Consider the following 27,260-nt stretch of genomic DNA (forward strand, 5'->3'; position numbering starts at 1 on the left):
CATGACTTTAATCACCTTGAGTTTTCTTTTTTGTTGGTGCTTATTCACGAATATTTGATAGTGTCATTCTTGCTCAATAAATATTTTACTAGGTAAAATCTGTATTTTCTCTATTAAATATATTTAAGTAGGCTCAAAATAAAACATGTTCATATAAAACAAAAGGACACAATTTTGTTTTGTAAGAATTTAATGTGTAAACAAAAAATAAGCATTGTAGCAAAAACGTATGCCTGTTAATATAGCAAATTTAAAGACACTTCAAGTACTTTTTTATATATAGGAGGCTATCTTTGCATTAATGTTTACCTTCTTATGGAATACCTAACTTCACAGTCCCTGAGAATTTAAGCCAGAAAAACAAGACTCATGCTGGTAAAGCAACCTGCAAATACTACCTATCTGTTCCCACAGTTGGTCAACCTTAAACTTCTACAAAGATCTTCCAAGGGGGGAAGATAATGCACTTAAGGCAGATGGCTGGAGCCTCCTGGAGCTAATCCTTGCCTAAAAGGGCTGTCTTACCATCTGCTGGACTAAAATTGTGGAGGCAAATTGAAAGCTAGGAAAAATACTTCAGTGCATTTGCTCAATTCACAAAGTTATCTGCAGATTTATAATAAAGTAAATAGAACCATTGAGATCAGATTTCTATAAATTAAGTGGTATTTGGCTAAGGTACTAAGGAAGTGAGAGAATGAAACAATATTTTTTAAATATTTATTTTTTGAGAGAGCGTATGTGTGCAAGCACACACAAGTGGGTCAGGAGCAAAGGGAGAGGGAGGGAGAGAATCCCACACTGAGTGCAGAGCCCAGCGTGGGGCTCCATCTCACGACTGTGAGATCATGACTTGAGCTGAAATCAAGAGTCGATGCTTAACCGAATAAGCCACCCAGGTGCCCCTAAAACATCAATGTTTTAATTAATAATCCTAAGTGACTATTTGCCCATTACAACTGGAAACTTTATGACCTTCTAAGTCCAGTAGATTGTTGTTTTAATGTGGACTTTTTTATTCCTGTTTTCCATTTAGAATGTTTACAATTTCCCAGAAGCTTATTTTAATAATTCACATATGATCAACACAGCACTGAACTAATGGTCTTCACACGCATCTTGAATTAACTGAGGAAGTATTAAAATTCAAAGTGATCTTTTTCCTGAGAAAGTCACATTACAAAATGGCACAATATAAATTTTCTCCAATCTTCCCCTCCAGAATACACGATGGGAAATCAGATTATAATATATTTTTTGAGGAAAATATGGTTGATTTTTAAAACTTTTAAATCACTTACCAAGCTACAATTTTTTAGAGGGTGATCAAATTAAAATTAAGTGATCATTTCTATAAGGTATGAATGAATACATACAACAAATTTTGGTTGGTGTTTAAGCAATTTTTGTAGGAAATAGTTTACAGGTGGAGAAACTAAGGCACAGAAAACCAAGCTGATTTTCAAGACTGAGTCTAATGGTAAAGGCAGAAATAGAATTTGGCTGTGATTCTCAAGGTTAGAGGGTAACAGGTAATACATTCCCTAAAGAGAAAATTTATTCCTTTTGGTAGGTAACATTAATCATCTAAAAATACATAATATGAATTCCCTTGAAAATCTTTGGCATTTGTGTGTCTTTGGAGGCTGAGGGTTTTTCGGTATTTTCCCTGCCAAAATAGAAAAAAAGCAGGGGAGCTAGTTTTTAATAAACAAAAAAGATTGATCTTGATTTTAAAATGACCTGAGTTTTATTCTGCACTGTGATATAAATCACTTGGGTAACTAGGAGTCCTATGAAATTTAACAGCAGCCACTACACCTCAAAAATCTGGCATTTTCCCCAGCGTGTATGTTTTTGATCACAAAACTTCCAATCTCATAAATTACACCGTTGTGAACTCAGGTAGGTTTATGTAGTCGTAGCACAGAACATACCATGTAAAAGTAAAAGATAAAATTATTTTCAAGTTTCTTTGTTTTTAAAGTGCTCCTTGTGCAGTATTAATCAATGTTCAGATTACAGAAATCCACTATGATGACCAGTACTAGTTTTACAACAGATCAAGTTAAACAAGAATAATTTGTTCAAGTATGGATACATAGATTAAAAGATGCAAAAACTCTAGGCACATTCAAATCTGAATAATACAAAAAAAAAAACATCCACTTGAACACGTAAGAGGCATGACAGGATGTTGAGAAGGAATGTCAGAGCATCAGAGACTAACTGGTAAGGTACCTAGTATGTAAACTCAATGTGGTTCCGAGTGTTTTGACAGCAAATATTTGTCTAACAAAACAGGAACAAAAATACAATACTCATTCCTTATCAGAAATAGGAAACAAGTCTGTCCAAATATTTAGAAGCTGTATCATAAAGATATTTTTGGAGACATTCCATAGCTAATAGGTTGCTTCATCCATGTTGTCATCACTGTCTGCACCAAAATCATCTCCATCTTCAAAGTATGAATTAATGTAGTCATTTTCCTAAGTGAAGTGAGAAATTTCTCAGTTAACATTAAAATGAATTAGTAACATTATTAAAAAACATCATTTAGGCTGTCCCTTTAATCTTAATTTATGAATATCAAATCTGGGTAATAAAATATATCCCGCTTTAAAAAAGTCTCTGCTATTTCATCTCCTTAAAAAATATTTTTCACTCCCATCTACTTGTGCTGCTTTCCACAAGACCATCACCTCCTACTATTCTCAGGCACCAACTAGTTAAGAGAAAATGAAGGAATGTCCGTTACTCCTTAGTAGAATGATACATCGAATTCATTATACCTCAGTAAGATGATACAGGGTTTAGTTAGCCAAACCACCAATTAGTTACTCCAAACAAATGTACAATCAAGAAACAAAGCCAATTTACATTAACATTCAAGTACACCAGAACTGAGGTTTTCAGTCCTGGTGTGTAATTGAGCAAAAGTAGAGGGATTTTTGCTTTCCATCAAAATACAAGCCTCAAGATACCAAAAAAAAAAACCTAGAAAATGCCATATTCCATCCGGGAGCCCTCAGTTTCCTTGAGGTTAAGAGGGATTAAACTCCTGGGAACATTTCAATTATTAAGACAGGGTAAGACTATTATCCATGTAAATGATTCCTGATATTTCTGCGCTATCAAAAATTTAAAAATCCATTTTGGATATGGATTAAAAGAAATTTAAGAGCATTATTAACCAATTCCAGTGTATGGGATGTATCTGGATTTTGATTGGAACAGACAAAAAAAATTTGGCGGACAATTGAAAATATTTGAACATTGGCTTAATATTTGATGATATTAAGGATATTAGGTGTACTAATGATGTTGTGATGTTGTTAAAGAGTCCTTATTTTTTAGTCCATACTGAAATATTTATGGATGAAATGATACAATGCCTGGGATTTGCTTTATAATAATCCAAGGTGGATGGGGAATGGAAGTGGGGTGGGATAGGAGTGGACTGGGTGAATGAATGGGTGGTTGAAAGACTGGCTATAAACTAATGATTGTTAAAGCTGGGTGATAAGTCCATAGATGTTTATTTTACTAGTTACTAGATTTTTGTACATCATTGAAATCTGCCATAAAAATATTAATCTGCATTTCTACTCTCTATAACAGGAGTTACGATACAGTAACAAAATAGAGACTATTCTCTAAAGAAAGGCATCTGGATTTCAGCTTTATAAGTATCTATGTGGTGGGATTTTTTACTATGTAAGTTTATATAAATAATGCAAGACAACTTGCATTATTCAGATATAGATTTCATTACTTTGTCTTCCCTCAACACTGTTAAGTTTCTATATCCAGTAAGTTTCCATATCATCTCCAGTAAGATGGCCTGGTTTCTCTGTTGCCAAGAAATCTAATGATGTCTGGAAATATGGCTGAAGCCTGGGGCTAGTGTACAGGGGAGGTGTGGCATGGTTGAGAGTTCAAATGAACCTGACTGTAAATGAAATTGGAAGGGATACTCCACTATTCCAAATCAAGCACATGCAATTTATGCTTTAGACATGAGCACCTCCAAGTACATTCAGTGATTCACAATAGGTAATTTCGTGATGTTAATAATATTGATACAGGTACAAAGTGAGAACTTGTTGAAACTGATGGCTTAAATGGTTCTTTGCTTTCATTTGAATGCTTGATTTTTTTCTTTAATAACAATATTCACAAGACCGAGGAAAGAAAAAGTCTGTATTTCTTGAATTTTACATAGAGGTGTTATATAGATAGTTATATATATATATATATAAAACTATATATGGTTGCTCCATTTACTCTTCAGAAACAATGCTTATCAAATCCTCAATACATCAAGTAAGTTAATTAGCATGATTTTTTTCATTAATTGACTGCTAAAAAGAGTAAAGAATAAATATAGAAAAGTCTTTAATCTCCCCTCTTCATCCTTCACCCAGCCTCATACTCAAAACAGGTATCATTTCTCTATTAAAGTGGAAACATATTTATATAAACTGTTTAGTGCTTTGCTAAGGCCTAACACAGAATTCTGAAACTACTAGAATCCTGATGTCTGTTATTCTTGTTAGGAAAGATCTTACTCTCAACAGAGCTCACCTCAAGCAGACTTTATAAGCAGAGCATTCCAAAAGCCAGCCTTGTCTAGAAAACAAGCCACTAGCCACTAAAAGCTAATAGCATGCCATGACCCCCAAGACCAGTTATGACACTCAAAAATGTCTCCAAATATTACCAGATATACCTCAGAGGGCAAAATTACCACTGGTAGAGAACCACTGGTTCATAGCAACAAACTTTCAAACATGGTCTAACCATGGCTCCTTCCAATCCAAGCAACTGGGCTTTCTAAAATACAAATATGATAAAACTACTCTACGGCTTAAAACCCTTCAATGGCTCCCCACAGCACTAAGGGTAAGGTAATATTGTTCAGCCTGGTACTTAAGATCCCCCCCTTTTTTTTGTCTCTGGCTTCATGTCTCCACACACCCCCACTTACATCCTCCAGCCTAGCCATACTGACTCACCTGGTCAATTACACTAGTATGCTAAACCCTCCTCACCTGCAAGCCTTCTCCACGCTCTTTCCTCTATCTGTAATTATCTTCCACTCCATTTTTCATCTTGATGTGATTTAGTCTTCAGATTGTCTTTTTTGAGATACCTTCTTTCATATCATTAAAATGGAGTTTGGTGCCCTTCTTACGTACCCCTGTAACATCCTGAACTAGGTATTACACCATAGCATTATTCATTATATTATAATTGTCTCTTCTCTTGTGTGTCTCCCCACTAGACCAATATCCTTGATGGGAGAACTGTATCTGATCCTGATATTCCCCATGTCTAGTACAATTCTAAGAACCACTTAGTATAAAAACACACTGAATGAAAGAAAATGAGTAATAGGTATATATAGGGCAACTAAAACTTTGGATAAGGATGCATACAGGGAGACTGTAGAGAGAAAAGGAAATCCAAAGGAAGAACTCTGAAGAATACTAACATTTAAAGATGAGAAAAGAAAGAACTCAAAAGAGATCATGAAAAGGTACCAGACTAGGAGAAAAACAGGAAGTGTTGTGTCACAAAAACCCAGAAAAGCAACAATGTTTGCCTATGTCTTAGCATCCAGCACAACGCCTGGCATATAGCTGATGCCATAATTGCCTTAATTTGTTGAATTTAAATAAAGGAAATAATATTTTAATCATGATGTTGTGAGAGTGTTAAATGTTGCAGAAAAGTCAAGTGAAATAAGGACTAAATTTTATTTATTGGTGAACTTGGTGGCAATAATTTTAAGAGCATGTAGGTGGAAATCAGATGAAAAAGAACTAAATACAGGAGGTTACAGGGCAGTGAGCAAGTGAAGCAAGCTAAACAACTTCCCAGGACACAGCAGCACATTTGGAGGGGAATCATAATGAGAGATGAACATGTTTTTGTTTTTGTTTAATTTTTTTTTTTAACCTTTATTTATTTTTGAAAGACAGAGACAGAGCATGAGCAGGGGAAGGGCAGAGAGAAAGAGAAGGAGACACAGAATCTGAAGCAGACTTCAGGCTCTGAGCAAGCTGTCAGCACAGAGCCCGATGTGGGGCTCAAACCCACAAACCATGAGATCATGACCTGAGCCGAAGTCGGATGCCCAACCGACTGAGCCACCCAGTCGCTCCGAGAGATGAACATGTTTTAATGCATGAATGGAAAATATGAGTAGGAAAAGAGATTGAAAATATGAAAAGGGAAATGACATGAGGATTATGGTTCCCACCCCCAAAAAGGCAAGACAGTTAGTTCCAAATACGATGAAGCCTATTTCTTCCACTGGAAAAACAAACAAAAAAACAAAAACAAAAACAAGGAGGAAAGACATTTAGTCTGAAGGCAGAGGACATGAAATTATGGGAGTATCTTCTTGATGGCTTCATTTTCTGTATGAAGATGCTATTATCTGCTAAGAGTGAAAGGAAAGGTAGTCAAGGAGAGGGATTAAGAAGAAAAGAGATGATCTAAAATAACTGCCGTAGACAGAGGATTTGACAAGAGAAACAGAGAAATCATGTAAGCCAACAAAAAGGGGCTAGTGTTGTTTTAGTGGCATGGGTTCCTGTGATTCCTCAAAAAAGCTCAATAGGCAGTTTGGAGGGGAAAAGCAGAGACAGTGGAATTGATCACAGGTTACTTTGATCTCAAGTGGGTGCTGGGAGGACAAGGGAAGAGAGGAATGGCAAGAAAGCAGTTAAAGGGTGAGCAAGGGTCTAGGTCCCTTAGGGAAGGAAATTAAGACAAGGAACCAATGAAAGGGAAATAGAGAATCAGAGAGCCTGGCAGTCTCAAACATGTCAGAGTGTAGGAATAAAAAAGTGAATGATCCGGAAAGAAAGCTGGAGACAGGTTTAATTTTAAAATGTTTAAATTTAAAATTTATCTGGAAGAATAAAGAATACTCAGGAAAATTCTTCCAAAAATGTTAATAATCAGAACCTTCTATTAATTGCATCAGCAGAGTGATGGTTCAAAACCAGATCTCAGAAATACATCTAAGTCGAAGTGAGAATCTGAGAGCTGATACAGGGGAATTTCAAACCAGTGAAGAAAGAAAAGTGTTTAATAAATGAGGTTAGTGGCTGGCTAGCCATTTGGAGATAGATAAAAATGGATCCAGACCTCTCCCTTTATACCAATGTAAATTTCAAAAAAAAAAAAAAATCCAAAATTTAATGTAAACTAATTAAAGCATATAATAAAGATTTCATAGCTGTAGCAGTTTCAGGTAAAGAAAAGATTCGGCGGCATGTGAGGAGCTAAAATGGAGTGAAAAAAAAGTGCACTGTCATGGAGAAGAAACTCTCAGCCTAGGACTACTGTAAGAGGTATCTAAGTCCCAAAGATGCCATAACCAACAAAGTTAATCTACTCAAAAATAAATAACAAAAATGACTGTCTCTATTTTGAAATGCACCATGTTTCTAAAAGTGAGAAATCCCAAACCCAAACCGCTAAGTCCTGCCTCAGTCGGATACTTGGGGTTGGATCATACATGTTCCCCGACAGGGTCCACATGCACTTTGGGATTTAAAACATGATGGTATGCATTGCAGGGATTTCCTCTTCAGACTCTGAATTTAGTGACTAAGTCCTTAATTACTGTCATTGCTGATTTAAAATTTTATGTAGATAAATTTTAAACTAATCTGATCAATTTCCTTAACTTGTGGACTTCCACTTACAAACTTGCCTCTGGAGTTATTTTTACCTCCTACATTCAGTTTAGTATCATTATTTCAATGCAATAATAATTCTCTTGACACTAAGGAATTGATAGCAGTGATAATGATACATCCCTGGTACCCATCAACTTGGTTTTGGTTTGTTATTTTAATTATATAGCATATATCTGAATCTCATTAGATAATCCTTAAACTTAGTAACTTTGTTACCATCCTCCAATAGACCATTACCTCTTCTTGCTCTTCTTCATCATACTCCTCTTGTTCTGCAGCATCATCATCCTCATCATCATCACCTTCTTTATTTTTCTCTTTGCTTCCTTCTTTCTCTTCATTTTCCTCATCTGATTTTTCACCATCACCTCTCTTTTCCAATTCCTGGTATAAATGAACTTCATTAATTAAAAAAAAATTTATTTTATTTTTTTCTGAGAGAGAGAGAGAGAGAGAGAGGGAGACAGAGAAGGAGAGCACATGGGTAGGGGAGGGGCAGAGGGAAAGGATCCAAAGTAGGCTCTGTGCTCATAGGCTGACAGCAGCAAGCCCGATGTGGGGCTCGAGCTCATGAACTGTGAGTTCACGACCTGAGCGGAAGTTGGATGCCCAACCAACTGAGCCAGCTAGGCGCCCCTGAACTTCATTAACTTAAATGGAATTCACTAGACTTTAACCTCCCTGCTTAGCTCAGGAGAATATAGTTAACCTATCATCTTATTCTAAAACTCCAGGCCACCACCTAGGAAACTGTGAGTTCACTCAAGAAAGGAGGAACTCTTGGGGTGCCCAGGTGGTTCAGTCAGTTAAGCGTCCGACTTCAGCTCGGGTCATGACCTCACAGTTTGTGAGTTCGAGCCCCACATCAGGCTCTGTGCTGACAACTCGGAGCCTGGAGCCTGCTTCAGATTCTGTGTCTTCCCCCTCTCTATATTCCTCCCCTGCTTATGCTCTGTGTCTATCTCTTAATATAAACATTTTTTATAAATTTAATAAAAAAAGGAGGGACTCTTTGTCTTGTCATTACACTAGCATTTACTTCGTTTTTGTTAGTTCATAACTAGATCTCAGGTGTTGCTAGGGTATCAGCTCTAATGCACAATGCTTTGTTTTTATGATTTCCTTCCTACCTCCTTCTAAAATACTGAGTTGATTCAGTTTATGGAGAGACACTTTCAGGATGTTATTCTCTTGTCCTTCCAACATGAAAGGAGAAAAGAGAATATAATGATAACATTTCAAAATGCCTGTTTAATTTATTTTGAGAGAGAAGGGGCAGAGAGAGAGGGAGAGAGAATTCCAAGCAGACTCTGCACCAGCAGCACAGTGCCCAATGCAGGTCTCGAACTCACCAACTGTGAGATCATGACCTGAGCCAAAGCAAAATCAAGAGTCAAATGCTTAACTGACTGAGCCACCCAGGTGCCCTTTATTTATTTATTTTTAAAGTAAACTTTATTCTCAACCTGGAGCTTGAACTCAGGACCCTGAGATCAAAAGTTGAATGCTCTCTGGGGTGCCTGGGTGGCTCAGTCGGTTAAGCGACTGACTTCAGCTCAGGTCATGATCTCCTGGTTCGTGAATTCGAGCCCTGCGAATATAAAATAGTGTTTATAGATCTTCTGAAGTGTCTGTAAATACATACACACATACCCACACATAATGATGCTATGTTGACATTAACATATGGAGTTTTTTCTTTTCTATTTTAGTCATATTGCAGTAAAGAGGCCTACAACCCATGAATATTGTGTAGTTAAAAGAAAACTGTGCTATGTTTATTTAACACTGTGAAAAGTATACACTATATCTGAAAAATCCTGCTATTAGCTATTATTTCACAATTAGATATACACTTATTCAAGCTAATTAAGGAAAATATTTTTCAAATATAGAATTCATTCAGTACTGTGTATGACTAGGAAGTCTTTATTTCCATTACTGCCACCTCAGATATCTTTAAATAAATAACAACTTTATTTCTACCACGTAGATCTAAATCAAACCCATAAAATACTTAAATTGGTGAACTATTGCAGATAACTGCAATTTAAAAAAATGATCTCAGAGCCACACACATTCTCCCACTACTTTATTCTTTTTGTGTTAAACTGCTATTTTTGGTTTGTCTGCTTATTAGTCTCCATTTTCTCCTCTGTGAGATTTAACTATTTACCCCTACTATCTTACAGATTTGTTGTAAGAATAATGTGATTGACATAACATGAAAACACTTTGCAAACAGTTAACTTATAGAAAGGGAACAGTTCTTCTAGTTTAAATAATACATAGCTACCCTACAGAGAGGCCTTCCTGTAAATCAAACAGATACAAGCTCAAATATTAGTTTACTGCTGTCTGATTATTCACACATTAATCATGAGATCTGACTGTATGTTACTCCTTCTCCATCCACAGAAGCTTTTTTTTTTAAGTATTTATTTATTTTGAGAGAGACAGCACGAGGATGGGAGGGGGAGAGAGAGAGGGAGAGACAATCCCAACCAGGCTCCATGCTATCAGCACAGAATCCCATGTGGGGCTCAATCCCACGAACTGAGAGATCATGACCTGAGCCAAAACCAAGAGTCAGACGCTTAACTGACTGAGCCACCCAGGCGCCCCCAAATAAGTTTTATTATAATAAATTTGCAACTACTTTTGCTAAAGAAATGAAACAATAATAGAGTCATCCAGAAGCTAATTTTACTCTTTAACTCAGAGTTAATAAAGCTAACTCATTTAGATTTCTAGATTTAAAACTCTAATTTTAACAATGTGCAAAATGAAAAAGGTGTTTGTAGAAAACCTGGAAGCATCATTTGTTCTGATGAGACTACATTCAGATCAATCTTCCTTATAGCACATGTCATATGCAGTTTTGAGAAGATTTGACAACAGTCTGAATCTGTGTTCAGTTAATATAAGTTGGCAAGTTCTGCAACCTCATCCATCATTCTACCACAGTTAAACCTGACAGTTATCACTTTTCCTTCAATATCCTCCTGGCTTTATTTTCATACATGTTACCTCCAGCTCAAGTACTAGTTAAAAAATAAAATAACAAATATGAGTTTCTGTTACCACATAGCTATGCCAACTTGACCAAACAAGTAAAAGTTTTATTTATTTTTATTTTTTAATGTTTATTTTATTTTTGAGGGAGAGAGAGAGAGAGAGAGAGAGAACGTGTGCGAGCCAGTGGGGGAGGGGCAGAGAAGAGGGGGACAGAGGATCTGAAGCAGGCTCCATGCTGACAGCAGAGAACCTGATGTGGGGCTTAAACTCAGGAACTGTGAGATCATGACTTGAGCTGAAGTTGGACGCTTAACCAACTAAGCCATCCAGGTGCCCCAACAAGTAAAAGTTTTAAAGCCTTGACTTCCTCAATTGGTATAACCTCCATTGAGAGTGATCTGTCAATATTCATCCCTATTTTCTAATACACATAAGAATTGACCCAAGAAATGCACTTCAAGAAATCTACTTTACATATGTATAATGACATACTTAATATGAATTCACTACAGCACTGTTTATAATAGCAAAACACTAGATGAAACATTAAGTCCATCAATTGGGTATTGGTTCAATAAACTATGGTTCATTCTTATAGGGTAGGCAAAAAAGGAGAAAAAAAAAGAATGAGGCAAGTCTATACAGACTGACACAGAATCATCTCCAGTTGATTACAAGTAATAAAATGAAAATGCAGAAGAGTGTAACATGCTAACTTTTGTCTTTAAAACGAAAAAGAAAAAAATCTGTATTTGTTATACATAAAATATTTCTGAAAGATCTGTAAGAAACAGGGAATACTGATTGTCTACAAGGGGGGAACTGGATGGTTAGGCGCAAGAATGGGAGGAGAAATTTTCAGTTTATTAACCTTTTGGATACTTTCTCTTTTTTATTTTTGAAATATTAAAAACAATGAAGATATAAACTTAAGTTCTATAAGATGTACTTTTCTCTCAAAGCACTCAACATGAGACAGAAAAAAAGCATTAAAAAAGTACATATACAATAATAGGAAAAAACAATGAGAGGTTTTTAAAAGAAATACATTTCAGGGGGTGCCTGGGTGGCTCAGTCGGTTAAGAGTCTAACTCTTGACATTCGCTCAGGTCATGATCTTGCAGTTGTGAGACGAGCCCTAGGTCGATCTCTGCAGTAAGCATGGAGCCTGCATGAGATTCTCTCTCTCCCTCTCTGCCCCTTCCCTTTTTGTGCGTATGCACTCTGTCTCTGTCTTTCTCTCACAATAAATAAACTTAAAAAATAATTTAAAAATATTTTTAAAAAATACATTTTAGGTATATAACTCTTTCGTGTTTCTTTCCAATACATAATTCCAATGCCAGGGGAAAATAAGAATACACAGACATTCAAGGGGAAAATAGGATACATGGAAAAGGAAGTAGGCGACAGAAGGTAAGGTAAGTTGACAGGTAAGTGGTAATGAAGGACAGGATGGAGCCTCCTTATCTACCAGCCAACAATGTTCAAATCTTTCTAGTTACCCTGTGTGCTGGGATTGGTTGTGCCAAATCTAGGTACGATTAACAAGTGAGAGAAGGTGTAAAGAGTGAAGAAGGTGAAGGAGGCATGATACTTTTACAGCTTGCTCTTACAGTAAGAAGAAAACCTTACCTCGATTTTTTTCAATACATCTGCAGTATTAGTGAGTGACGCGCCTTTGCCCGTAGCCTTTGCTTTTTGGGATTTGGGGCCTGCTAAAGTAAAACCGCTGTTAACACATATTTCTATAACAGAAACTGTGTATTATATTTCATATGCTGTCTAGCATAGTGATATGTCCTACTGGGCAGTCATCCAATTTGCACACTGAATTTTCCAAAAGAATAACAAAATCAATCAGCATGCCTCCCCAATTTTCCATGATCAGGAGTCAACGATAATCACTTAATAGGAAGTTTTTTAAGACCGTAACCACATATCTTTTTACTAGTACTGAAAATCTGTACTGGCAATTAATGTTATTAAGCCCAAACTGCTAAAATGTTACTTCAGGAAGAAGCACCAGAGGACCAGTGAAAGAATCTCACAAATATATCATCTGCATTGGCTTCTTGGTCACTGATTGGTGTACTTTGTTTTAAGTAGGGCAATTTGACCAGGTTTGGAAAATAAAAAAACAAGTGCAGAATAAATAAATAAATAAATAACCATTTGTCAATGGTTAAGGAAATGAGAAAGAGGTTATATTCACACAACATAAGCATTATCTTTGGAATGAAGATTAAAATGGCTACCCTGAATATGCCCATTATATGAACCTGAAAAGTCAAAGCAGTATAAATGTTTTAATGGCATTGGGGTAATTTTTTTGAGCCATATAAAAAACATTGCATTTTGAAGCTATTGTAAAACTTCAGGGCATAGAGAATTATTTCACATATAGATCCTTCCAGTCAGTCACCAAGGCATTATGATATGCTACAAAATTGTCCCATTGTGATTGAAAGTATTATAGTCCTTTCCCCAAATCAAGCTAAATACCTAGAAATTACTTGGCAACACAGGAAAATATAGCTCAGAAATATGTAATTTTGTTAAAGATTAACATTTAACTTATAAAAGAAGAAATTTCTAGATTGTGGTAGATGACCCATAACTGATGGAATTACAATTTACTGTGTTACATACCAAATTGCCCCTCAGGGAATCACTGAACTCAGAACCCCAAACATATTTATGTGAAGTTTTGTTCAAAAAAAGGTAATAGGTAGATTTAATCATGGGTAACTTTTTCTGTTCCCCTTGAGGGTAAAGACTGTTTAATTTGAACTGTAGCACATAAAATATAGTATCATATATGAACTAGATTTCAATATATATTATGATATCGAAATCAGAAAACATTAGCTAAGAATGTAATTTACTCACATAATGAAGTCTTTTTCTCTAAGAATCTTCTGTTGAATTATTTAAATTTCATAACACATAAGTCTGTTTAATGGGTATTATAGAACATGGTCAGGTAAATGAACTTATTAAAAACTACTGATTTCTTGACCAAGAAAGTCAGTTGCCAAAAGGCAACTAAGTATCTTTTGCTATTTATTAAACTGTTTTTACATAATCACTAATTCTTTTATGTACAACTGGGGGAGAAGTGTCAAATTTCCAAAATTTGTTAAAAGACTGTTTTAACCTCAAAACATTAACAGGCATTTTTCCCTCATCTTTGGCCAAATACATGCATATATTTGAATTTTTGTTTGTTTCTTTCAATATCTGCCAACAGCTGGTTCTTCAAGAAAAAAATTTTTCAGCCTTTGGCCCTTTGGGTACTATTTACTTTCATGTAAATCAGTAGAGGCCATCTTAACAAAAAGGAGAGTATAAGTTTACCAGGAATCAAACACAAAAATTATACAATATGCAAAAAAAAAAAAAAAAGCTCAGAATGGAAACAAAGTTTTATGGTTGTTGTTTTGTTTTTTAACAAATGGAAATTCTGACACACTGGAAGTTTTAACTAATAATCAATGTGTATATAAAGTTCCAGGGATGAGTAGTCAGTGGGATATATTTGAAAAAATTAATTTTTCCAAATCAGATACATTCTTTTTGGCTCTTTAAAGTCTGCTACAAATTTACAATCTACTAGGACATGACCAGTATCATTAATGCACATGTTATTATATTGTAAAAATAATATATTTGCCCAATAAAAGCCAAAGGTATAAAAAAACACCAGATAAAACTATTATATCTCAATGTATAATATTTTGGTTTTTAAAAAAAAATTTTTTTTAACATTTATTCATTTTTTGAGAGACATAGAAAGACGGAGCACAAGTCGGGGAGGGGCAGAGAGAGAAGGAGACACAGAATCCGAAGCAGGCTCCAGGCTCCAAGCTGTCAGCACAGAGCCTGACGCGGGGCTTGAACTCACAAATCATGATCATGACCTGAGCTGAAGTCGGACACTTAACCGACTGAGCCACCCGGGCGCCCCTATTTTGGGTTTTTAACATAATATTTTGTACTCAATCAAGCTAAATATTCTTATATACTGTAGCTTTGAAATGAAACAAAATAGAAATACTTCCACTTTAAATACATGTGTCAGAATTTACCAAATTATATATTCAAATATATGCATTTTATCATATGTCAATGATACCTCAATAAAGCTGTTAAAAAGGGGAGGGGGATCTCTTTCAGCAGACAGGAGATGAAGCAATACTTCCTAACTCATTCTGTGAGGCCAGCATTACCCTAATACCAAAACCAGACAAATATTATAAGTAAGGAAACAGAAGATCAATCTCTCATGAACATATAAGCAAAAATTTTCAACAAAACATTTACCACATCTAATCCCACAATGTATAGAAAGAATAATACATCACAACTAAGTAGGATTTATCTCAGGTATGTAAGGCTGGTTCAATCTTCCCAAATCAATTAACTTAATCCATCAAATTAACAGGCTAAAGAAAAAAAATCACATGATCATATCAACAGATGCACAAAAAGCCTCTGACAAAATCAAACACCCATTCATAACGAAAAACCCTTAGTAAACAAAGAATAGAGGGAAACTTCCTAAACTTGATAAAGAATAGCCACCAAAAAAACGATAGCTACATCTAATGGTGAAAGGCTTGACGTCATACTTAAAGGTGAAAAGTTTAACACTTTCCCACTAAGATTAAGAACCAGGCAAGAAAGTTCCCTCTCACCACTGTTTTTCAACATTGTACTAGAAGTTCTTGCTAATGCCATCAGATAAGGAAAGGATATAAGAGGTAAACAGATTGGGAAGGAAGAAATAAAACTATCTTCGTGCACAGATGACATGATCATCTATGCAGAAAATCTGAAAGAATGAGACCAAAAGTCTGGAAACTAATACGTGATTACAGCAGGGTTGCAGGATACAAGGGTAATACACAAAGGTCAATAGCCTTCTTATATACCAACAATGAACAAGTGGAATTTGAAATTAAAAATCTACTACTGTTTACATTAGCACCCCCAAAAGAAACACTTAGATAAAATCTAACAAAATAAGTACATAGTCTATATGAAGAAAACTATAAAACTCTGAAGAATGAAATCAAACATCTAAATAAATGGAGAGATATTACATGTTCATGGATAGTAAGATTCAATACTGTGAAGATGACAGTTCTTCCCAACTTCATCTATAGATTCAATGCAATCTCAATCAAAATCCTAGTAAGTTATTTTATAGTATCAACAAATTGTTTCTAACGTTTAAATGGAGAGGCAAAAGATCTAGAATAGGCATCGCAAAATTGAAGGAAAGAACAAGGTTGGAGGACTGACACTACCAGACTTTAAAACATACTCTAAAGCTCTGATAATCAAGACTTCCCGGTAAAGGTGAAAGAATATACAAAGGTCAATGGAATAGAATAGAGAGCCCAGAAATAGACCCACAAAAATATAGAAAAAGAAGCAAAGGCCATACAATGGAGAAAAGAGTCTTTTCAACAAATGATGCTGGAACAACTAAACTTCCACAAGCAAAAAAAAAAGTGAATATAGGGGTGCCTGGGTGGCTCAGTCAGTTAAGTATCCAACTCTGGCTCAGGTCATGATCTCACAGTTTATGAGTTTGAGCCCTACATCAGGCTCTGTGCTGATAGCACAGAACCAGCTTTGGATCCAACTTTGGATCCTCTGTCTCCTTCTCTCTCTGCCTCCCCCTTTCTCTCTCAAAAATAAACAAACATTAAAAAACCTTACACTCTTCACAAAAATGAACTCAAAATGGATCACCACCTAAATACAAAACACAAAACTGTAAAACTCTAGATGACCTTGAGTTTGGTAATTACCTTTTAGATATAACACTAAAGCCATGATCTATGAAAGGAATAACTGATAAGGTGGACTTCATTAAAATAAAAAAATTCTGCTCTGCAAAAGATAATGTCAAGAAAATGAGAAGAAAAACCACAGACTGGGAGAAAATATTTGCAAAAGACGTATCTGATAAAGCACTATTTGAAATAATACAAAAAAATATTGGTCTCTCTTCCCGGTTCCTTGCACAGAACTCCTAAAACCCTTATAATTTCCTAAGTGATAAAAACACTAGAAGCATCTTTTGTTCTCATATTTAGTCTTTGACCTTAGTTCCTGGCAGAGTTCCTAATCCCTTGAAATTTACTGCGTGATAGGAGTGTCTTTTGTTCTAAGGAGACAACTCTTCGGGGCTCCTAGACAGCTTCAGGATAAGGGCACAAGACAGATCAAACCAGGATTAAAAGCCTGGAATTTTCAGCTCCATTCTCCATTCCCCTGGAGTGGAAAGGGACTTGAGACTGAGTTCATGATTGATCATACTTATGTGATGAAGCCTCTATAAAAATCCCCAAAGTATGGGCGTTTGAGGAGCTTCCAGGTTGGTAAACACATTCACATGCTGGGAAGGTGGGGCACCCCAGCTCCAGGGAGACAGAAAAGTTCCTGTGTTAGGAATCGTTCTAGACTTTATCTACCTTTTCATCTGACTGTTCATCTGTATCCACTATCATATCTTTATTAAATAATAAACCGGTAAACCTAAATGTTTCCTAGGGTTCTGTGAGCTGTTCTAGTAAATGAAATCCAAGTGGGAGGAGGGTCATAGGAACCCCTGATCTGTAGCCAAGTCGGATAGAAATTATGGGTAATCTGGGGAACCTACTACTTGTAATTGGCTTTTGAAGTGGGGAGCTGGACTGAGTCCTTAACATGTGGGGTCTGTGCTAATTACAGTTGATTTTGGAACTGAATTAAATTGTAAGACAGCCACCTGGTGTTGCAGAGAACTGCTTGGTGTGGGGAAAAAAAATTCCATACACCTGGTGTCAGAAATTTTGTGAATATAGTAGTGGTAGGAGACTAAAGGAGATACAGCAGGAGTAAGCTTTTCTTATAGACTGTTATCCAAGATATACAAAGAACTCCTAAAACTTCACAATAAGAACACACAGACACACACCCACACAAAACATTAAAAAATGGGCCACAGACCTCTTTCCAAACAAGATATACAAATGGCAAATAAATACATTAAAGATGCTCCACATCATAAGTCACCAGAGAAGTGCAAATTAAAATAGTAGTGAGATACTTACTATGCACCTATTAGAATGGCCAAAATCCAGAACACTACCACCAAATGCTAGCCAGGATATATAAAATCGGGAACTGTCATTGGTTGCTGGTGGGAATGCAACATGGTAGAGCAACTCTGGAAGACAGTTTGGTGGTTTCTTACAAAGCTAAGTATACTCTTACCATACAATCCAGCAATCATGCTCCCTGGTATTTACTCAAAGGAGTTGAAAACTTATGTCCACACAATAGTGGATGTTTATAGCAGCTTTATTCATAACTCACAAATCTTGGAAGCCATCAAGATGCCTGTAGTAAGGAAATGCATAAACAAACTGTTGCATATCCAGACAATGCCATATTATTAAGCACTAACAAAAAATGAGCTGTGAAGCCATGAAAAGTCATGGAGGAAAATTAAATGCTTATTATTAAGTAAAAGAAGTCAATCTGAAAAGACTACATACTGAATGCTTCCATCTATATGACATTTTGGAAAAGGCAAAGCTATGAGGACAGTAAAAAGATCAGTGGTTGCCAGGGGTAAGGAGGAGAAAGAGATGAATAGGCAGAGCACAGAGAATTTTTAAGGCAGTGAAAGTACTCTGTATGATATTACAATGGTGCATGCATATCATTATATATTTGCCTTTACCCACAGAATGTACAATACCAAGAGTGAATCCTAATGTAAACTATGGACTCTTTGTAATAATGATTATGTCAAGGTAGGATCCGTAATTGTAACAAATATATCACTCTGGTGGGGGATATTAATAATGGGGGAGGCTATGCATGTATGGGGGCAGGAAGTATAAGGGAAACCTGCACTTACCTGCTCAATTTTGCTGTGAATCCAAAACTGCTCTAAAAAATGAAGTCTATTTCACTCAGATCAATGGAACAGAATAGAGAACCCAGATATGGACCCACAAAGTATGGCCAACTAATCTTTGACAAGGCAGGAAAGAATATCCAATGGAATAAAGACAGTCTTCTTCAGCAAATGGTGCTGGGAAAACTAGACAGCGACATGCAGAAAAATGAACCTGGACTACTTTCTTACACCATACACAAAAATAAACTCAAAATGGATGAAAGACCTAAAAAAACAGGAAGCCATCAAAATCCTCGAGGAGAAGGCAGGCAAAAACCTCTCTGATCTTGGCCACAGCAACTTCTTACTCAACATGTTTTTGGAGACAAGGGAAACAAAAGCAAAAATGAACTATTGGGACCTCATCAAAATAAAAAGCTGCTGCACAGTGAAGGAAAAAATCAGCAGAACTAAAAGGCAACCGACGGAATGGGACAAGGTATTTGCCAATAACATATCAGATAAAGGGTTAGTATCCAAAATCTATCAAGAACTTATCAAACTCAACACCCACAAAACAAGTAATCCAGTGAAGAAATGGGCAAAAGACATGAATAGACACTTCTCCAAAGAAGATATCTAGATGGTCAACTGACACATGAAAAAATGCTCAACATTACTCATCATCAGGGAAATACAAATCAAAACCACAATGAGATACTATCTCACACCTGTCAGACTGGCTAACATTAACAACTCCGGCAACAACAGATGTTGGCAAGGATGCGGAGAAAGAGGATCTCTTTTGCACTGCTGGTAGGAATGCAAACTGGTGCAGCTACTCTGGAAAACAGTATGGAGGTTCCTCAAAAAATTAAAATCGAACTACCCTACAACCCAGCAATTGCACTACTAGATATTTATCCAAAGGATAGAGGTATGCTGTTTCAAAAGGGGCACATGCACCCCAATGTTTATAGTGGCACTATCAACAATAAAGTGTGGAAAGAGCATAAATGTCCATCGATGGATGAATGGATAAAGAAGATGTGGGTATATATATATATATATATATATATATATATATATATATACACATACAATGGAGTACTACTCAGCAATCAAAAAAGAATGAAATCTTGCCATTTGCAACTACCCGGATGGAACTAGAGGGTATTATGTTAAGCGAAATTAGAGAAAGACAAATATCATATGACCTCACTCATATGAGGACTTTAAGATACAAAACAGATAAACATAAGGGAAGGGAAGCAAAAATAATATAAAAACAGGGAGAGGGACCAAACATAAGAGACTCTTAAATATGGAGAACAAACAGAGGGTTGCGGGAGGGAAGATGTGCTAAATCATGGGTAAGGGACATTAAGGAATCTACTCCTGAAAGCATTGTCACACTATATGCTAACTAACTTGGATGTAAATTAAAAAAAATAAATTAAATAAAATGGTAAAAAAAAAAAATGAAGTCTATTTAAAAAGCAAAATGCAAAATACCAGGCCTAAAAAAAAAAAGAGAGGGGTAAGGGAGGAAATCTCTTCTCTTAATTGCTAGCCCTATTGTTATTAACCTGTCTGGCTACTTCACTTTTTCTCTCTTTATTCTTTTTTATAAATTTTCCAAATGTTTATTTATTTATTTATTTTCAATTTTTTACTAATGTTTATTTATTTACTTTTGAGAGAGAGAGAGAGACAGAGCGCAAACGCAGGGGAGGGACAGTGAGAGCTGTCAGCACAGAGCCAGATATGGGGTTGAACTCACGAACTGTGAGATCATGACCTGAGCTGAAGTCAGACCCTTAACGGTCTGAGCTACCCAGGTGCCCCTATGTTTATTTATTTTTGAGAGAGAGAGAGAGAGACAGACAGAGAGACAGACAGAGAGACAGAGAGAGAGTCAGCAGGAGAAGGGCAAAGTGAGAGGGAGACACAGATCTGAAGTAAGCTCCAGGCTTTGAGCTGTCAGTACAGAGCCTGACACGAGACTCGAACCCACGGACTGTGATATCATGACCTGAGTTGAAGTCAAGACACTTAACTGACTGAGTCACCCAGGCGCCTTTCTTTCTTTCTTTCTTTCTTTCTTTCTTTCTTTCTTTCTTTCTTTCTTTCTTTCTTTCTTTCTTCCCTCCCTCTTTCTTTCTTTCTTTCTTCCCTCCCTCTTTCTTTCTTTCTTTCTTTCTTCCCTCCCTCTTTCTTTCTTCCTTCCTTTCTTTCTTTCTTTCTTTCTTTCTTTCTTTCTTTCTTTCTTTCTTTCTTTCTTTCTTTCATGTTTATTTATTTTTCAGAGAGAGAGACAGAGAATCCCAAGCAGGCTCTGCGCTATCAGCACAGAGCTACACGGGGCTTGAACTCAAGAACCATGAGATCATGACCAAGTATCAAGAGCTGGACATTCAACTGACTGAGCCATCCAGGCACCTCATTTCTTTAGTCTTCATATCCAAATTTCCCAAACATTCATCTATGCTCTCTGTCCCTTTTTCCTAAATTCCCATTTACTGTTTAATCCATTCCAATCTGAATTCCATGCTTACAAATCTTTTAAAAAGCCCTCCCTGAGGGCAACAATGATCAATAAGTCAAAAATTAGTTTACATTTTCCAATCTGTATCTTACTTGACCTCATAACAATTTTGTTTAACCTCCTTTAACACTGTTGATCACCATTTGAAATGGTCTGTACTTCTTGCATACTCTTGCTTCTGTGACTCCACTCTCTTCTGGTTCTCCTCTCTCCCTCCCCATCCCTTCTCCTTCCATCTCCTTTCTTTGCTGATTCAACCTCCTCTACCAGCCCATTAAATTTTGGCAGTCCTCCAAGTTTAGGCTTAGGCCCTCATTTCTTCTAATTCTCTAATTTCAGCCTAGATAATCTCACCCTTCCTCACAGTTTCAATTATAGCACCTATGCTGATCCCTATCATCTCCATTTTGAAGTCCATCCCCCTGTATCCAACAACATGCTCAACATTTCTATTTGTATATTTCAAAGGAAACTTAAAGACCACTTCTAAACTGTAACTCATGATTTCCCCCCACAAACCTGGTGTTTCTCGGATGTTCTTCTGCCAATTCCATCTTAGTAAATTTACTCATGCAATCCGGGCTCCAATTACATTTCTTCGAAGAAACTTCCTTGACCTCCCACTGAGGACAGTGTGTTTTTATTTAATGTTTTTACTCCATTTGACTGTAAGCCCCATTAAGGCAAGGACTATTCCCACTTTGCTCACTGTTTCATTTCTTTTAGCACAGTGTCTGGCAACAGTAGATTCTCAACAACTATTCACTCAGCGGAATTATGAAAGAACACCACACTGGAAATTTTCACTTTGGTATTTTGTGTGCCACATAAAGTTCTAATCTACGAGTTCCCAAATTTTACCAGTTCCAAATATATGAGTTAAAAACTTAGAATATAGATGGTATAACCATCAAATGCATTTATATGCAAAATTTCAAATTTTCAAAAGTAAAACGTCTACAATAATTGAAAAGTCTTCTCTAGCACATCAAAATTCCATACTTAAAGAACGGAAAAACTAAACAAAGTATCAAAACAAAGCAAAAAACCAACAACAGAAAGTTTTAACACAATAGTCAAAATGTCAAACATATTTTAAGAAAAAGCATTCAGAATGCTGAGTGTAACTTCAGATTAAGAATTCATTCCATAATTAGAATTTGAGCAATAACCTTTTATTACCTGGATTATTACATTAGTCAATGTACCTTTTTTGCACTTTTTCCTTGGCATCATTTCTCTTGGGAGTCTTCTCCAATCTGCATGTACAAAAGAAAAAAAAAATACAACAGTTGCAGTTTCCTCTAGGAATTAGTGGCACTGGATATGACTATTTAAAGGGACATGACAGTTGGTTAATCAGTGAAAATAAAATTTCTTAATATCTGACTGTACAGATTTAGCCTAGGTGATATATTTTCTCCTATGAAAAAAAAAAGAGTTCATTAAAAAGAACTTTGGTGGCTCCCAGCTGGCTCATTTGGAAGAGCATGAGACTCTTTATTTCAGGGTCATGAGTTCAAGCTCCACTTTGAGTGTAAAGAGTATTAAAAAAAAAATAAACATTAAAAAAAAAACTTTGAAATAGTGCTATAAAATTTCTACAACTTTCTGTCAATAGTTATATAGTATTTATCTAATCAATTTTAAATATGGAAATTTTCATAACAAGAAAAATAACGTAGAAAAATTTTGTTAATCATGACATACTGTTGAATAAGAAAAAGTTTCTCAGATAGTAAGTACAGGGGCGCCTGTGTGGTTTGGTTGGCTAGGCCTCTGACTCTTGGTTTTGGCTCAGGTCATGATCTCCATGATCTCATGATCTCATGAGATTGAGCCCCACATCGGACTCTGCGTTGACAGCATGGAGACTGCCAGGGATTCTCTCCATCCCTCTCCCATCCCCAGTCTCAAAATTAATAAATAAATACTTAAAATAAAATAAGACATTCATATAGAATCCCAGTAAAAAATAAACCTAACATATAAATATTTTCATATATTTAATTTTTGTGCAGAGAAAGCTCTAGGTTGGGAACAAAATATTATAGTAATTCTTTATGGGTGTTAGGATTATAGCTGCTTTTCTTATTTATTATTTATGTATTATTTGACCATGCTGTATTTTGTAAGTTTTCTATAGTTGATACGTGTTTCTTACGTAATAAGGAATTTTTTTTTAAAGTTAAAATATATGACCACAATCCCAACACATGAAAATTAAGCAATTCTAATAATTAACCCAAAACTTTATAATTAAAAATAAAAACAGCCATGGAAAAGTAAATTCACTCTAATAAATAATTTTGACTGCAGGAGGTAAAGAATTTCTCTAATTTATCACTTTCTTTTAATTTTTTTAAATGTTTATTTTTGAGAGAGAGAGACTGGTGTGCACATGTGTGTGTGTGAGTGCAAACAGGGCAGGGGCAGAGAGAAACAGAGACAGAGGATACAAAGTCAGGGCTCTGCACTGACAACAGAGACCCTGATGCGGGACTCAAACTCATGAACCACAAGATCATGACTGAGCTGAAGTCAGGTGCTTAACAAACAGAGCCACCTAGCTGCCCCACTTTCTTTTAATTTTTAAGCATAGAGTTAATCAGAAAAATGAAGCAACATAAAAATGGATTAAAAAATACTGCCTACTAAAACAAACAAAAAAACAACAACCTCAGGGTATTTTGGAGAAAGCATTTATAACTCAAGCCATTTTACCTGAATTAATAAATTTTGCTTTGAATATATTTCTGCTTTTATAAATGACTCATAGGTGATCATGAAAAAGTAGGTAAAGAGAATCCTTTAAGGAGATGAATATGATGTGGAAGATGGGAGAGATCTGATATAGGAGACAGGAGAGTGTTCAAGGGGAATCCAACCTTAACAATGATGCACACTGAAAAGACCAGTATTACTCGTGAAAGCAACAATTCTGTAAATGCCATTTATATTCTTACCAAAGGCAGTTACCACAACAACAAGGACAGAGATGTCAAAGGGAAGTGAGTTAAAATGAGAAGGCCCAGGTTCTAGAAGTATTGTCCCAGTCACCCTGATAAGTCACTTCATTTTTATGGCAATTACTTTTTTGTCTGTAAAATGAATGAGCTGGATGAAATCTCTCCAGCCTCTTCTACTTTGCCTGTGTCCAAGGAAAATCTGTGAATGTTGAAAAAATCTCTCTTAGATATGGTTCTGTTGAAAAAGCTTCTTAGCAAATAAAAAGAGTCTATATTTGCTTGAAAGGAAGGTCCATGAGCTTGGCTTCAATACTGTCTGCCTGGATTTGTTTTCTCCTCTAAAGCTGAAATCACTCACAAACATGGAAGTATAATTGGTACTGTAGATTAAAATGGTGATTGTGGAAAATGAAGTGGAAAGCCCAAATGCATTTGGCAAGTCCTATTTTATAAAAAAATATTTTAAGAACTTCAAAAACATTTCAACTCTTCCTTGTTATGGTATAAAAATCTTTCATCCTAGTTTTCAAAAGATATATATTAGTAATTAATTATAGGAAAAGAGCCAAACTATTTTCTTACAGTGAAAATTCCTAGGGTAAAAATAGAAAATTTTCCCTAAAAAAAATAGGGGGTAGGGAGATAAGCTTTAAAAATTATTTTAACATTTTCAGTTTTATAATTACCTGGTATCCACTCCTCCTTGTATACCTTCATATATCTTTTACTGTATCTTTCAATATCTAGAAAAAAAATAAAAAGTGTTCATTAGAAAACTGCAGAATAAGCCTGCATTTAAGCCATTCCTTTAAAATAACTGAAAACACCAGGTAACATCTTTTATTTCACACACAGTTTCCTATATTTGTGCCTAAAGTGTTTCTGAACACCTACTGGAAAGTTCAATTAGTATCACACGTTTAAGGAAGTGGCAAGAAGCAGCTGGGTATGAATGGCTGGGGGCGAGCAGAAACCCTAAGCATGTTTTTTAGAATCAGACAACCTGACTCGTTTCTGAAAATATTCACAAAAGCCCAAAGCCAGGTCAGAAAGCCACTTAAATACCAGGAAAGAAAGTCACTTGGCATCTTCTATTTTCTTCTTGTGACACTGGCCTCCAGCTCCCAGTCTTTAAATCTTGTTTAACTGGGATGTATTAACTACCTAAGTGGAGATAGAGAGCTGTTTGCTCACCTCCAGTGCTTGATACATACATTAATACACAGTTAGGCTTCTCAGTGAGCTACTTTTCACAATCCATTGAGGAGCAGAATGGGGAAAAGGGTAGGAGTAGGTAGGGTTGGACTTGAGCAAGCCAAAAGCCTTCCATGTCAATTGCTGACAACTCTGCAGGGACCTCCTAGGCTTGCCCAAAATGGGAGAGCCATAGCTGTGGCTCTTGTTTCTGCTTTGCCCACTATGCTGCAAGAAACTCCCTCAATGAGGGCCCAAACCCTTTCCTAGCAGCGTAAGTTGGTATCATGCCACAGCTTGAAACCATAGTTGGCAGTGTAAGTGACAGCATCATGCCATAGCTTGAAACCATGGTTCATCATAAAATGTGGTTTTAGGAGTACAGCCATGAAAAAGGGAAGTTAAACCAAAAGATGAAAACATAAAAAGCAAGGCCCAAGTATGTACTTTTTCTTCCATGTTAAGAAAATGATCCCAAATAACAGCAAAACCATGGTGTTAGACAAAGATAACCAAAATAAATAGTAGATCAGAGAGACCAAGAGACCAAGCTTTTCTAGGTATTTAACTGTTTTGACTTCAATCTTGCTCTTAAGCTTTTCACCTGTAAAGAGAAGTCAGCACAAATTCCCAGCATTCGCATTTAAAAATTTTCTCCACAACAGATTGCATATTTTAGATAAATTTAACCTTTAGTAGTAAACTTCTAGAAGAATGAGTGATATTGAAAAACAACTACTGAAACCCAGTTAAAAAGAGGCAAAGGATTTGAACTGGCATTTCTGCAAAGATATGCGTGGAAAAAAAGCACATGATAAGATGTTCGACATCATTGGTTGTTTGGGAAATTCAAATCAAAACCGCAATGAGACAGCACTTAATACCCAGTAGGATGGCTACAACCAAAAAGGCAATGACAAGTGCTAGCAAGGATGTGGAGGAACTGGAATCCTCATATAACATTAGTGACGTAAAATACTGCAAGAACTTTGGAAAATAGTTTGACAGTTCCTCAAAATGTTAAATACAGTTATCTGATGATCCTAGATATACACCCAGTAGAAATAACATGTGTCCACCCAGTAGAAAATACATGAATGTTCAAAGCAGCATTACTCATGATAGCTCCAAAGTGGAACTGACCCACATGTCAATCAACTGGTTGCTGGGTAAACAAAATGTGGTATATACAACCAATGGAGTATTATTCAGCCATAGAAAGGAATGAAGACTGCAGTACCACAGGTGAACCATGAAAACATTATGCTAAGTTAAAGAAGGCAGTCACAAAAGTCACATTTTATGATTCCATTTCTTTCAAAGATGTTATCTTTAAGTAATCTCTACACCCAATGTGGGGCTTGAATTTATAGTCCCAAGATCAAGAGTTGCCTGCTTCACCAACCGAGCCAACCAGGGGTCCTTATTATTCCATTTATATGAAATATCCAGAACAGACAAAACACTACAAAGCAGATTAGTAGCTGCCATGGGCTAGAGACAGGAGAGAATAGAAGCCTATACTAGTGGGTATAGCGTTTCTTTTCAGAATGATGAAAAGGTTCTAAAAATTAGACAGTACTGTTGACTGTACAATTCTGTAACTACACTAAAAGCCACTGAATTGTATACTTTAAAAAGTATATTTTTATATATGTGAATTTTATCTCAATAAAACTGTTATTTAAAAAGAAAGAAAATTATTACAAGTTTTAAAAAGAACTTAAGTACAGTAAACTCAAATTTATGTTCCATTATTTCCCTCGTTTTGAAGGCCATTTTTTTTTTCTTAGAGTGTATGAGCAGGGGAGAAGGGCAGACGGAGAATTTTTTAACTTTATTTATTTTGAGAGAGAGAGAGTGAGCAGGGGAGTGGCAGAGAGAGAGAGACAGAGAGA

At 36.0% G+C, this 27,260-nt stretch overlaps 1 protein-coding gene across 4 annotated transcripts in view; it reads right to left on the reverse strand.

Moving 5' to 3' along the window:
- Positions 1–172: 172 nt before the first annotated feature.
- The window catches only part of POLR3G (RNA polymerase III subunit G), a 103,274-nt gene continuing 76,186 nt past the window's right edge, over positions 173–27,260 (reverse strand). For 3 of the 4 annotated variants that reach the window (XM_019462803.2, XM_019462804.2, XM_053907204.1), the window contains exons 4-8: positions 24,855–24,911; positions 22,408–22,458; positions 12,378–12,460; positions 7,962–8,108; positions 173–2,492 (exon numbers count right to left, since the gene is read on the reverse strand). In XM_019462803.2, the coding sequence (XP_019318348.1) occupies positions 2,406–2,492; positions 7,962–8,108; positions 12,378–12,460; positions 22,408–22,458; positions 24,855–24,911 (425 nt within the window). In that variant the 3' untranslated portion in view covers positions 173–2,405. The remainder of the gene's footprint in view (positions 2,493–7,961; positions 8,109–12,377; positions 12,461–22,407; positions 22,459–24,854; positions 24,912–27,260) is intronic. The other variant, XM_053907205.1, reaches the window with a different exon arrangement.

The sequence above is a fragment of the Panthera pardus genome, unplaced genomic scaffold (assembly GCF_024362965.1).
Source record: "Panthera pardus isolate Hobbes unplaced genomic scaffold, ASM2436296v1 HiC_scaffold_2, whole genome shotgun sequence".
NCBI lineage: Eukaryota > Metazoa > Chordata > Mammalia > Carnivora > Felidae > Panthera > Panthera pardus.